The 13,838-nt window shown below is 42.4% G+C and overlaps 2 protein-coding genes across 3 annotated transcripts in view; one reads left to right on the top strand and one right to left on the bottom strand.

Annotated features, from left to right (window-relative positions):
- LOC146812976 (uncharacterized) overlaps nucleotides 1-13,838 on the top strand; it is an 80,212-nt gene that overhangs the window by 14,772 nt on the left and 51,602 nt on the right. Inside the window, exon 2 of the mRNA XM_085620000.1 lies at nucleotides 2,935-2,982. Coding sequence (XP_085476126.1) covers nucleotides 2,935-2,982 — 48 coding nt within the window. The remainder of the gene's footprint in view (nucleotides 1-2,934; nucleotides 2,983-13,838) is intronic.
- LOC146812977 (C-type lectin domain family 2 member B-like) overlaps nucleotides 1-13,838 on the bottom strand; it is a 189,075-nt gene that overhangs the window by 153,143 nt on the left and 22,094 nt on the right. The window lies entirely within an intron of this gene.

Raw genomic sequence — 13,838 nt, 5'->3', positions numbered from 1 at the left:
TAGCTTGCATGCTTTGCATTGGCCGCATTTAAAATGGACCACAATCTCTGGTAATTTCCACAATGTGTGAACGGTTGGGGGGGGGGGGGGGTGTTTCAAGAAGAGATTGTACCACAAGATATTTTATATTCTTAGCCTTTTTAAAGGAATGCATCGGTGGATCTGGAAACTAAATCTGAAAATCAGTTTCCAGTGTTCATTTATGATCTTTTTAATGTTATTACCTTGAGTGCAATATGTAGTCACGCATCATTCTGTTCAGGCCTGTGGATCGTGGTTTGGGTGTTAGCAGGGAGTCTATTGTTGAACCAAGCCCTTTTCCTCGGTTGCTTAACCATTCTTTTAGGATAGCTCCATTCAACAAGGCGGTTGATGAGATTGTGGGACTCTAAAGTAGTCATCCTTCCGGGAGCAATTCCTCCAGATCCGCCGGAATTGGCAGAAGGGCAGGTTGTCACGTAGACCCCCTCATGTGGTGACTGGAATATCTCAATACCGTGTTGAGTTCTGCTGGTTTTCTATGCAGGGTGGTATAAAGGTGATCATTCTCAGTTTTCATCGAGATGTCCAAAAAGTCTATAGTATTCTTGTTCCGATGGATAGTAAATTTGATATTATTTGATCTTGTGATCAACCATTCAAAGAATTTTTGTAGATCCGTCGTGTTGCCTGTCCAAATAAGTAGCACATCGTCTATGTATCTTTCCCAATGTGACACATTATCCTTGTAAGGGTTGGTCTGGCTAAAGATGAACTGATCCTCGAAATCATCCATGTAAAGGATAGCTAAATCTGGGGTGAAGCCAGTGCCCATCGCCACACCCTTTGTCTGTAGATAGCATTCGCCTTGAAAAAAGAAAAAGTTCTTCATCATTGCCACCTTTAATAGCTGCACTAGGATTTCAGTCGGGACAGGGGAGGGATGTGGTCTCGTATCCAATGCTTTCGTCATCGATTCCAAAGCTTGTCATTGGGGAATGCTAGTATATAGTGATACTATATCCAATGTCACCATTAATCGGTGTTCAGGGTCAAATGGCATATTGTCAATCAAGTTGATCACTTCCATCGTGTCATGCAAGTACGTTCTCGTCGATTCACCTAGTGGTTTTAGAAAGAAGTCAACATATTTACACAACAGTTCGAGAAGGGGTCCACATCCAGAAATGGAGCGTCTATGTGGATGGTCCAGATTCTTATGCACCTTAGGTAATGTGTAGATGGCCGGAAGCCGCGGTTGTTTCATGTTATGGTACTCAAATACCTGATCAGATAGAAAACCTACCTTCTTGCCTTTTTCAGTGATATTCAAGATTTATTTCCTATCTCCTTCGTGGGATCCAAGTTTAGTCGGGAGTAGCTCACACCATCATGCAGTTGCGAGTAAATCTCAGCTTTGCAGCCTGTGGTATTCTGTACTACGATAGCTCTGCCCTTGTCTGCCAGCTTGATCACAATCATTGTGTTGTTTAAATGGTTCAAGTGCTTTTCTCTCTCCCTTAGTGACATTATGCTTAGTGTACTGCCTTTTGGAACATACATTAGGACATCCCTAGAAACAATTTTTTTTGTGTGGTTATAATATGCAAATTATGCAGCAGAGTTATTGTATATTAAGGCTTGACAAAGTGTAGTACAGTATGGTCTGTTGTACTATATGGTATGGCCTGTCATTGTATGGTATGATACGACCTGTCTGTATAGTATGCCATGGTATGCTGCGGCATGTCTTATAATAAAGTATAATATGGGAAGTTATGGCCGGTCATTGTACAGTATGGCAAGGTGTGTCATTGTATACCATGAGATGGTATGGTACGGCAGGTCATTCTGTAGTGTGCTAGGATATGGGATGGTATGGTCTGCCGTTGTATAGGATGGTATGGATTGGCCTGTCACAGTATAGTATGGTGCAACCTGTCTTTGTATAGTTTAGTTTGATATGTTAAAGTCTGTCTTTGAATAGTATGGTATGACCGGTCTTTGTATAGTATGGTTTGTTATAGCAATGGAATCCTGTCATTGTACATTATGGTATGGCCTGTCATTGTACAGTATGGTTAGGCCGGTCATTGTATAGTGTGCTATGGTACGGCTTATTACTTAGTAGAGTATGATATGGGAATTTATGGCATGTCATTGTATAGTATGGTATGGTCTGTCAATGTACAGTATAGTATGGCCTGTCATTGTATACTATATGGTGTTGTATAGGCTGCCATTATGTAGTGTGCTATGGTATGGCAGTCATTGTATTGTATGGTCTGATATGGGATGGCCTGTCATTGTACAATATGGTTTGGAATAGCATGGCCTGTCACATGGATTGCTTTAATAAAAATAGAAAGAAAAAAAAAAAACATTTTGGGAAAGCCACCCCCTCCAGCGCTGCCTTTAAAGACAGCCTCCTGACCAGTGTCACCAAAAAGCATTATTTCCATGCAATGTGTTCACCGGGAAGAGGATGCGACACTGGCTGAGCACCAGACGCTGGGGATTCCAGTTCGAGTCTTGGCGTTGGCTCAACATCCTGTGATTCAGGGCAAATCACTTAATCTCCCTGTGCCCAAGGACAGCGCCTTGATACCCTCACGGGTGATAAGCTGCGCTATATACATCAATTATAATTTCCTAGGCCTAACACTTCTTAAAACAAAGGGCCATCGCTAGAGGTATGAAGAACAAACTATTGCACAGAAAGGGTTCTCTTTGGAGATAAATCAAGCAATTTGTCAATGGTCATCTTGTATATTTGGAACAGCCTATTTATTTAGCCTCAAGAATGTTCAATCTGATACAAAGTGCTAAACAATTAAAGAGCTATTATGTGGACACCTGTACATTCAAATTCCAGTCAACAAGAATGAAGTGGTAATGGACTTATGTATAAATAAATGTTTAAATGATAAATAAATTGATGTATTTATATTACAGAACTTCTGGATGGATTCCTTGACTGGCAGTGCAGGTTGGAAGTATAAGGTATGTGCACTTTAAATCAGATTGACTGCAGTGGAGGCTAAAGAATTAGTTCGGTCCAATAATACTAGATTATTATATATATAGCCACACGCAGGTTCCAAGAACGCTATATAAGAGGGCAACCCTGTCTCAATTTACCTCCGGCAGCCGACCCTTATGTGGTCATACTAGCTAATGTACGAGAGTTGGCCCAACCCGACCAGGAATCATGGAGGGAATTACGTAACAAGTCGCTGCACTGGCTGGGAAACCGGATCGGCCTGTGTGACCCTCTATTAAGGCATTTTAAAATGGCCAGACGTGTTCCATGGGTTGGGAATGGTAGAAAAGAACTTCAGGGGGATTGCATAGTTTTGACCTTCAGCGACCCAAGAGATCCTGTATAGGGCAGGGATGAATCGCCAGGTTGACTCAGAAATTGTTATTTTACCTCTAGGCTCCTTCTATCCAGTAGTCAAGTCAGGATTGAACAGTGTAATGAGTATTGCCGACAATGTTCCCACCGGGAGGAGAGTAACTAGTGATCCTATTATTAATTGGCTACACCCTAATCGTTATGAACCCTTGTCAAGGTTGGATGACCAGAATTGACAGCTCGAAAATCGGGAGAGTTATGTGACCTATAGACGGAGGGAGGTGGGCAGTGCTACTAGGGACCGGAACATTGTTAATACCCTTGTTACCGATGGGATACCAAGGGAGACCGTTAGCATGCACTGTGATAATGCGGACACTGATTACCATCCAGGCACGATTGATAACATAGTTACGATTGATAACATAGTTAATACTGATCAGTTAAGAATATCCCAAACAGACTTGAATAAGAAATATTTGAGACAGATGGTAGTAAGTTCCTGCAACATTCTGAGTTGGAACATAGCAGGCTTACAATCTAAAATACATGATACTGACTGGATACTCTTTATTGAAAAGAATGACATTATATGTTTACAAGAGACATGGCTGGAGAGGGAAATCCATATCCAGAGTTTTAGGACTTTCCATACCCCAGCAGTTGTCACTAATTCTGGTCGTAATAAGGGGGGGCTGTTTACCTATATTTCAGTTGAGGCTGGGGCATCTAATGTGAGGTTTAGACATTATTCCGAGTTCTTCCAGATTCTGACCTTGAGGTTAAAATGGAAAAAAGTGGTGGTCTTAGTGAATTTTTACAATAACGTCCCAACAGATCGCCAAGAGATTGTTCTCAGGGAATTAAGCAACATATTAAAGAATATAAATGATACTATGTCAAGGGACATGCCCCTACTATGGGTAGGGGATTTTTAATTGTTCTCACTGTGTGCCCAGAGTTAAACATTTGCGGCCTGGGGGAAGATAAAGAGGATAATTCCTCGCATTTTATGCACAACAAAAGCGGGGAGATGTTCAATGAGATATTATTTCAATTTGATCTAGGTTTCGCCAATGAGTTATGTCTTAATCCTACACCTTTCTGTGCAACTTTTAATGGAAGAGGCTGTACCTCAACGATTGACTTTGTCGTGCTTTCCAAGCGATATGCCTCTAGCATTTTGGAATGCACCACGGAGGAAATTTCCATGAGTGACCATTATCCCATTATCCTAAGGTTGTCTACTCAGACAAATTCCACCAAAAATAAGATCCAGGTACAATATGATCATGGGGTGCATCTGGCGACAAAAAATGGGTATACTTTAAAATGGGATAGAATAGAACCTGATGCCTTTTTGCACAGCTTAATTATTAAAAACTCAGGCTGAATGGGATATATGCCTTACACAGGGGACTCCTGCTACAGATGTCTATTCTGCTTTTTTTAAAGATATCAGAAGAAGTCCATAGTCTCCTTAGGAGGGAAAGCAACCGTGAGAGAACAAAAGTAAAGAGCTGGTTTGATGGTGATTGCTCTAGAGCTCATACCCACCTTAAGAGGACCTTACACATAGTACCCAAATGTAAATATAATAAGAAAGGTGAGGAATGCTTATCACCTAGCCCGGAAAAAGCGTAAAAGCCAGTTAAAGAAAGAAGCCTGGGAAGAACTACATCAGGCCAGTCTAAGGAGGGACAATATTAGCTTCTGGAAGGCTGTAAACGCTCCTTTCTACCAAGACAGAGAGGAAGATGTCATAGACGTGGCAATCACCGGTGAAAGGTGGGTGGAATTCTTTAGGGACTTTTATAAATCCACTGGAGCGGTCTTGGATGTTTTTCCTCTGGGTCTGAACTTTACCCTGGAGGAGGTGATAATAGCAATTAAGGAGAGTGCGGCAGGGAAGGCTCCAGGCCCGGATGGGGTCCCTATGGATGTCTACAGATCAAATATTGACCTGTGGGCTCCACTATTAACGATGGTTTGGAATAGTTGTTCTACTTTTAAACTTATCCCCACGTGGTCAGATGCGATAGTGGTCCCCGTTTTTAAGAAGGGGAACAGGAACGAGCCTAGCTGCTATCAGCCCATTTTACTCCTGGATGCTCTACTGAAAATTGCTGGGAGAATAATTCTTAATAGACTTCAAATCTGGGCGACTGAGGCAGGTTTTTTAACAAAACTACAATATGGCTTTCACTCAGGCATGGGAACCATTGAACAGGGATTGAATCTAGCTCTGATCATAGACAAATATTCTAAAGCGAAGAGGGGGAAACTTTCTTACCTTTGTAGACCTGAGCTCAGCTTTCGATGGGGTTGATCATGGCATGTTGTGGAATACTTTAGAAGATCTTAAAGTAGACAGGGTCTTAATACTGTTTATAAAAGAAATGTGCAGGAACGCGAGGGCAAGGGTACGCTACGGGAAAAAGGGGGAGTGTTCGCAAAAATTCTCAATCGAAAAGGGTGTCAGACAGGGGTGTATACTGGCCCCTTTTCTTTTTACACTCTACATCAGTCTGGGACAACACCTCGATAAAGATCAAAATGATTATCCGACTATTGGGGCAACCCGGTCCCTGTCCTACTCTATGCCGATGAAGCGGTGATCATGTCAAGGACTCAATTAGGCCTCCAAAGAGCAGTAAACAGCTTTGTTATATACATGAGAGAGAGAGGGGTCTAAGAGTGAACATAACAAAGACATACACTATGGATTGGGGCAGTACCAGAGCCACGACATATAATATTTTTATTGATGACAGGAAAGTAGAAAATATTGGTTCCTTCTGTTACTTAAGCATAAGCTTCGATAAAAAGGGAACATGGAAATCAGCCATTAAAGCTAGAAAATTGAACCTTAGTAGAGCTCTGGGGCAGTTATCAATTTTGCTAAAAAAAAATAGGAGGAAGACCTGTCCCAGAACTCTTGAAAGTTTATAAGGCCAAATGTGTTTCTACGGGGTTGTATGGAGCTGGATTGTGGGGCATCGAAGACCCAGACATTATACAAATTTGTGAAAATGGCTTAATCCGCTATCTTTTGGGAGTCCCTATTTCTTCTGCCACGTACAGTTGCCATCAGGAATTGGGACTCTCCTATATATCGGATACTATCAAGATAGCGCCTTTACTCTTGTGGCACAAGGTGTGGGTCACAGATGAGACAGGTTTTAATAGAGAAATAATTTTGGATTGCCTTAAGCTGGAGAGAGTCAAAGATATGGCGTGGCTTAATTATATAAAATTGACTACTACGACCATGGGGCATCCTGCATATTTTACAGACCCCAGCACCTTGGTGGATATATCCAGGAAAGATCTGAAGACACTATGCCTGAAATATTTTGAAGATCAAAGATGGTCCCAAGAGAGTGTAAAGCACTCAGTTATGGCGAATCACCTGATCTTGAATGGTACGGGTCTTCAACAATATTTGCTGCTAGTCCAAGATAGTTTTAGTCGTATGCTCTTGGCCCGTTTTCGACTTGGCTCCTTTTACAGAATGGTTTTATTTCCAGTGACAAATGTCTGGTCATCTCAAGTTTCTGTATGTCCCTGTGATGATGTGTCATTACAATCAACAATGCACTGCACTTTATTCTGTAAATACTTTTCTATACCCAGGCAGCGGTATCTTAGACCAATCTTTAAAAGTTGGAATATTAATACTGCAGGGTAGCATTTTTGAGATTACAGATGTTGGATACACCTGATACGATCATGGCGGTTAAAACGTACTTGAAAGCGATTATTAGGTCACGGGCTACAATGTAACCCTGGTAATTTGTCATTAACACTTTAACATTTTAATATTTTTATAACTTTAGTGGGTATTCGTAAATAGAACACTGACAAACTGTTTCTCTTTTTGTAACATATCTTTTGTACTTGATTATTGTTAATACGCCTATGTACATGATGTTATTATGAACTTTTATGATTTCCATGTGATGAAATCGAATAAAGTAATTGGACTGAAAGTAATTTGACTGACAGTTCGGTCCAATAATACTAGATTATTATTGTTGACAAATGAATTGCTTGATTTATCCCTCCAGAGAACACTTTCTTTGCAATATTGTGAAATTCTGGGCTTTAAAAGGCTCTTTTCGGCCTCCCCCCTTTTGGTTAATATGACATGATGGATAAAGGCACTTTGTCAGAGAAGGGGGAAGCAACAACGAGGGAACAAAGAACAGGAAGCAAAAAGGATGCAAGGGTGGTGGTGGCGGGGGGGTACTGGGAAAAAAAAAATACTTCAATCCGAGCAAGGGAAGGATACTAACAAGACAATGAATCAGTACTTGGTCCATACCCCAGGGAAGAGAAAAGACACAAAGATAAAGTGAAAGCAGGACACACTGACAAATAAAATGCGAGGAAATAAGAGGGACAATGAAACCAACCAATTGTAAGTAATGGACAGGTTCTAAGCGTCCTTTCAGACAAGTTAACAAGATCTTGCAAGCGACAGCACGAGACTTAAGAAGTGGATGAGGTATGTAGTTTTAGATTAGACCTCTCATCATAATGAGGTCAACATGTTTCAAACCCCTCTTGACTGCCCTAAGGCTGGGATTTTTTTGTTAAGACAAAGGCACCTTGTTCTGTGACTCACATTACAATCCTTGAATTGTCTAATGTGTTAAAGTGGTAATAGTGAAAGAAAAGGTACACCTGTATGCCAAGAAAATACAGCCTAAGCAAACGAGCAGATAATGAAGCAAGACAACGTAATGATAAAGTAAAAAGATCATCACTACAGGAAATAAGTTAAGATTTTAGTTAGACAGAACAAGATATTTGGTAATGCCAGATGGAGAACAATGGCAATGAAAATAAGGATTGGAACATAAAAGAAAGAAAAGGCGAGGAGCAGAGGAAGTACGAGCAAAACAAGCATTTGCAATGCAAATAGGTCTCGCATTTGTGAGTTAGAGCTATTGATGTTGTAAATGGCAATTTCTTTTTTACCTACACGTTTTATTTTTGGAGTGAATGTATGTAGTGTGCAAAATCCCTTGGAAAGGTCCTGCACTTCGTAATAAATATATTGAAAAAGACGTAGTGTGGATTGTGTCAACAATTGCTTGGTACGTACCTCATGGGTGAAGTGTCGCCACACATGCACACCGTGGTGCTTTAATAATGCAAAACTCATTAATAAAAGTAGTGCACAGACTAAACAACGCAATCGAGATCAGAGCATGTGAATCTGAATCCCGGCTTCGCTTTCATTTTCTGGACTATTTGACTCACTATCTTGCGTCTCGGTAATCGCCAAAACACTGGGAGGCAATGAAGTTTGACAACGGGGCGGGGGCAGGGGGGGCTTCGGGGGTACATGAAAATGTATTCATTGCCGAGTTGTCAAAGGTCGCCCAGTGCTATTAGTTAAAAGAGTGCAGATTTCATTAAGATATTAAGAGTACTTTACTAGCATCTATTAGGAAATCAACATTAACTAAACAAAATGCCAGAATGCATGTCAGTTTTCACAGTGTTTTAGACAGTACTGTTTGCTTAGTTTCATTGCATTAATTTTTGTATTTACTCTTTCACACAGCATCCAAAGTAGGTTACCTAACCCCCAAAGCCCCGAGTTGTTAAATGACCCATAGAAGGGAGTTTTTTACAGTTGAGCAAATGTGTCCAAATGTAGTTTTGGTAGTGCCATGGATTGATCAGCCAATGAGGTACTCGATGAGCAGTTATTTAACTACACGTTCAAAACGGACGGTATTGTGGCTGTTTGTTTGTACCCAACCACCTCTTTGAATGTGTTTATTAACACAGAGGTTCATCTACCAGACAGCGCTCACAGAGGGGCGACTAAAGCACAGAACAAAATGTATTCATTTATCCTGAGTGTGAAGGCACCCGGAAGGCTTAGGTGTCTGCCCGGAGAGGCTAGGGATCCTAGTGCTTCTACAGACTCTGCCGTGCTCCTCTGCACCAGCAGGGCACAGCTCAGAATCTGCCGCTTCTGCTAAGAATGGGTGAGGGGGATGAGGTTGGGGCATGCGGGAGTTGCCGGCAGATTACCAGGTTATAGAAAGTGATGATTCTGACATGAGTCAATTGAGACCGATTTTGTCTGCACCAGTCTATTTTTCTACCATCTACCGGGCTCACTGTCATGTATCCATTCATCTCTCTTTGTTAGAAGTGCGCAAGCCAATATATTAATTAGCAGGTAGAGCCAGCCGGAGAAGAGCCAAGTGTATACGAGCCAGTGGGCGAGACGTAAAAATGATCGGCATGTTTAATCATACAGTAAACATGTAAATGTGCGAGAATGTCTCTTCAGAATTCAAAAAAGTGCATTTTTTTAACGGGTCACTTCAGTACACAAGATTATAGCACTGAATTGAGAGGAAGTTATTAAAAGTGCTTGTTTTAAGCAGGAGTTAAAACACTGCCACTCCTCCTGCCCGACAACAATGCCATTTGTGAACTAAGAGGCGTCAGTTGCCATGCATACCCCGAGTGTTGCCTAGTCTTATTATATTTAGAGTAAAATTAAAATCTAGTTCATTAAACACGAGAAGTTTTTGTACAGCACGCATCTTGAACTCGCTTATTTCAAGGTGGCAATAATTACGATGAAAACGCAAGTGCCGGCAGGCAAGAAAACATGAACAAGAGTGGGGGGGGGGGAGGGGCAGGGGAGGTTGAAAAGTCACAGACTGAGTGAGGGGGCGATGGGGTGGGGAGACCGGGAAGAAAATAGTGTTAGGAGTAAAGGGGCCAATAGCCGTGGAAGGATACAAATGATGAATGAGGAGGGACTAACAAGCCTCAAACAAATCGGAAGGCAGCATTTAAGACAAGCCAATGGGCAGAGAGTGGGTGGAGCTTCCACACAACAGTATATACTGCATGCCTCGCAAAGCGATGGCAGCGCATTCGCGCTGCAACGCTAGGCGAGACCTAAAAAAGGGATGAAACTAGAACGTGCATGAAGAGGCGGGATGATGACGCTATCGATCGCTCAGATATTTGCGGGGGACAAAAAAGACAGAAAGGGAAGGATATTACTGAAGAGTGAGGGAGAGAAGAGAGTGACCCAGACTCTTTAACTAGATAAAAGCACTACTAAAGCTGTGGCACATGCTCTATGGATCGGAGGACTAGAAGGCCATTTTCTAATGGAGAAGGATACATGACCATGAACCATGGTCACAATGGAGCATCACCAATACTTCTGTAGGGATGGCTCTCACGGGATCTGTGCATCTGCCTTTGTTGAACCTACTTCAAGTAACCTGCCTTTACTCAATATTGAAGCCTTGAAAGCGTCATAATTCTTTTATATATACTCGGTACACCTGAACTTTAACAAGTCGCACCCTTTGCCCAACCACATCATTTATACTCATAGACTCTTGGACTTGGAATATCACCTAATTGAGAATGGAGTGAGAACTTCCATATTCAGTAACGCAACCATCAATGCATTCAGATCAGGGACTTGAGCACCCATTCCACAGCTCTGTTGGCAACCTAAATGTCACTTGTGCCTTAAATGCAGGGCCGGACTGGCCGTAGCGGGCATCAGGTGTTTTCCAAGGAGGCTGGAAGGGTGGAGGCTGCTTTTAAAGCAGTGGGGGCCGGTTGTTACCAAGGGGCAGTTTTGCAGCAGTGCTGCAATATCGCTCCCCCCGCAACAAAAGTTGCGGGGCTGATTCAATAAAATTGCAGGGCTGCTTTGGTTTCCCAGTCCGGCTCTGCTTAAATGTTCATGTTCTGTAAGAGATGGTACCTAGTACTAGCCTGCCCTGCTGCATCTGTTCTGTAGGAAATGAAAGGTTTGAAATATTGCTTCTTTTTTTCTGTGAGAAGGAAAGCTTTCACTGTGGCTGCCTAGTCTGAACCTGTCCCGTGTGATGCTACCCTACCTGCCCTCTGATATTGGAATGCTTGCAACGTTTCTGCCCACAGTGTACCAGTTCTATGAAGGTGGGTATTTGAATGCACTATCATAACAGGCTAGTCAGAAGCTTTTGTTGGGCCCAGAGCAAAAAAGACTGGCTGTGGGTCCCTGACCCAGAGACCCTGGTTTCAGTCACAGCTTCCCAACTTGACCCAACTGTGTGACCCTTGACAATTACTTTTCCATGATAATCTCAGCTCAAGATGGTGACTGAATAAAGACCTCACTTGTATATTGTTTTATAAACCATAATGTTTGTTCATCTATAATAAAAATAAACGTCTGGTAATGTCGGCACAAGACACCTGACTTGCCTCTGTCACTGATAAAATTGTCACCCGGGAACAAGGGGGGGGGGGGAAGAATGCATCCCCATCCTGGATCTTAATTGCAGTGTTGAATCAGGAAACCTGGTTTAAATCCTGGACTCCAAGCTTGACCAAACAGAGCGACCCTATGCAATTCCTTATCCTTACTGTGTCTCCTTTTCCAGGTCACATCTGAGGGCACTTTCAAATAATTCAGTTCACAATGCACACTACACAAAAACTGTTTGGTTTAATATAAAATCTTGTCTTATCGATAAACAAAATATATATCAGCTGACTTGCCTAGAGTCCTAAAAAAAAAAAAATTAAAAAACACACACACACTGAAAGGGTGTGGCTCATTAATTCTAACAAAGCCATTCGGTACAGTGATATAATCTGCTGTGAACATTTTTATGTACAAGTTTGAACCGCAGGTATAAATAAACTGGAAGTCAGTCACTTGCAGCAGGGCAGGAAGTTTAGGCTGAGCTAAGATTTGTTCTCTTCAGCCTAAAAAAACCTCTGCTTTTCCAGACAGGACACAGACAACACAGTAGGGCCACAGAATTATAGGGCCCAGCCATCACTGCCTGATTACCACTACTCTGTTCCGATATGTACTGGAATGGAGTTCCAGATTTTAGGGGCATTGCTCTAGAAGGAGCGAGCCAGGGTTTTCTGTTTGTGGGGTTTAGGTGGAATAAGGAGTGAGGTATTGGAGCTTCTTAGGTTTCTTGACTGGCCTGCCTTTTTTTAGTTTTGAGACAAGGTAATCTGGTCTCCCAGTGTGAAGGGCTTTGTGTGAGAGACAGGCAGTTCTAAAGCTGCAGCGAGCATCATTTGGGAGCCAAGTCAGTTCTTTCAGAAAAGGGAAGAGGTGGTCATTTGTTTTGATTCCTGTGACCATTCCGGCAGCTGCATTGAGAGTTCCAGAGGTGAGATTTCACAGTGCCTGCGAGGGTGGTGTCCCTGTAGTCTAATCTTCACAACACCATTGCTTATGTGGCAGATTTTAGGTCACTCGGCAGTAAGTAGGGTTTGATTTTGTTCAGAAGTTTCAGGTTGTAGAACGCATTCTTCTTTACAATATCTTTCGTGGTCAGTTTGGAGTCAAATCTGATGCCTAGAGATTTGGTGGAGCCGGCTGGGGTAAGATTGAAATTAAGAACATCTATGGAGTTTAGCCATTCTTCCATATGGGGGATTGGTTTGGCATGAGAAGAATTGCTGAGTTTTGGGCGAGTTTTAGGTGGTTGCGAGATAGTCAGTGTTGAACTTCTTAGAGGGTGGCATTTAGTTGGTGTAGGTCATATAGTGAGGAGATTTCCAAGTACAGCTGGTGGTCATCCGCTTATAGATGGATGGGGATGTTTTCTTGGTTGAGAATAGTGCTGAGGGGCTCCATGTATATATTGAACAGTGTAGGCGATCAGACAGAGTTGTGGGGGTCACCTCAGCTGACTGTCATTGCATTCGAAGTCAGATTGTTATTTGTTGAGAACAGTTTTGTAGAAACGTGTTTTGCAGTGTCAAAGTCTACCAGATCCCACTTCCCACATCCAGTCAGCTGCTAGTATGGCTTGGCAGCATGGACCAAGCCTGCTACAGTTACAGTGGCTTGCCCTGCAAACATGCTGCACATGGTGACAGCCGAACCTGTGGTACTTTGCAAAGCGTCTTCAAGGAGTGGGCCCTGGGGAGATTTGCACCATCACCTTCCGGCACCCAAAGGCTGGTGAACATGCCTTTGAAGCAGAAATGGTTCACAATGTTTGAATATTTGTGAGATATCTACATTAATGGGGACGATGCCAGACCTCACAGGGGCAATATTTGAGGCCCAAAATATGTCGATGGAAATAAAAAGTAGGGCCAATGCTGGGATGCCTGTTTTTTATCCTGTGGTAGGAAGACACCAGTAAAACATCTTCAGCTCACCCACGTACACTTTTAATATAGGTCTGACAGTTTAACAAAGGAAAAACATAGATGTTGACATAAGTGATGTAACCACACCCAAATTAGGAAACCCACAACAAGGAGATTGTACAACCAGTGCACTGAAGTACTCTTGAATGCTTCCCAGTGCAAGATAAGGAAGCTTACAACACAGGGTTATTAAATATTCCTCGTTGTAGGAAGGTGGAATCGGACTACAAGGTTGCCCCCACTTTTTTTCTGGTGTTGTGATGGTTTTAGACTTAGTTTGGCTGGTATCCTGCTATTCAGGGCCCCAGCCTAG

Source organism: Triturus cristatus, chromosome 7 (genome assembly GCF_964204655.1).
Source record: "Triturus cristatus chromosome 7, aTriCri1.1, whole genome shotgun sequence".
Classification (NCBI taxonomy): Eukaryota; Metazoa; Chordata; class Amphibia; order Caudata; family Salamandridae; genus Triturus; species Triturus cristatus.
Note: the sequence above shows the minus strand (reverse complement) of the source record. Positions and strands in the feature narration are given on the sequence as shown.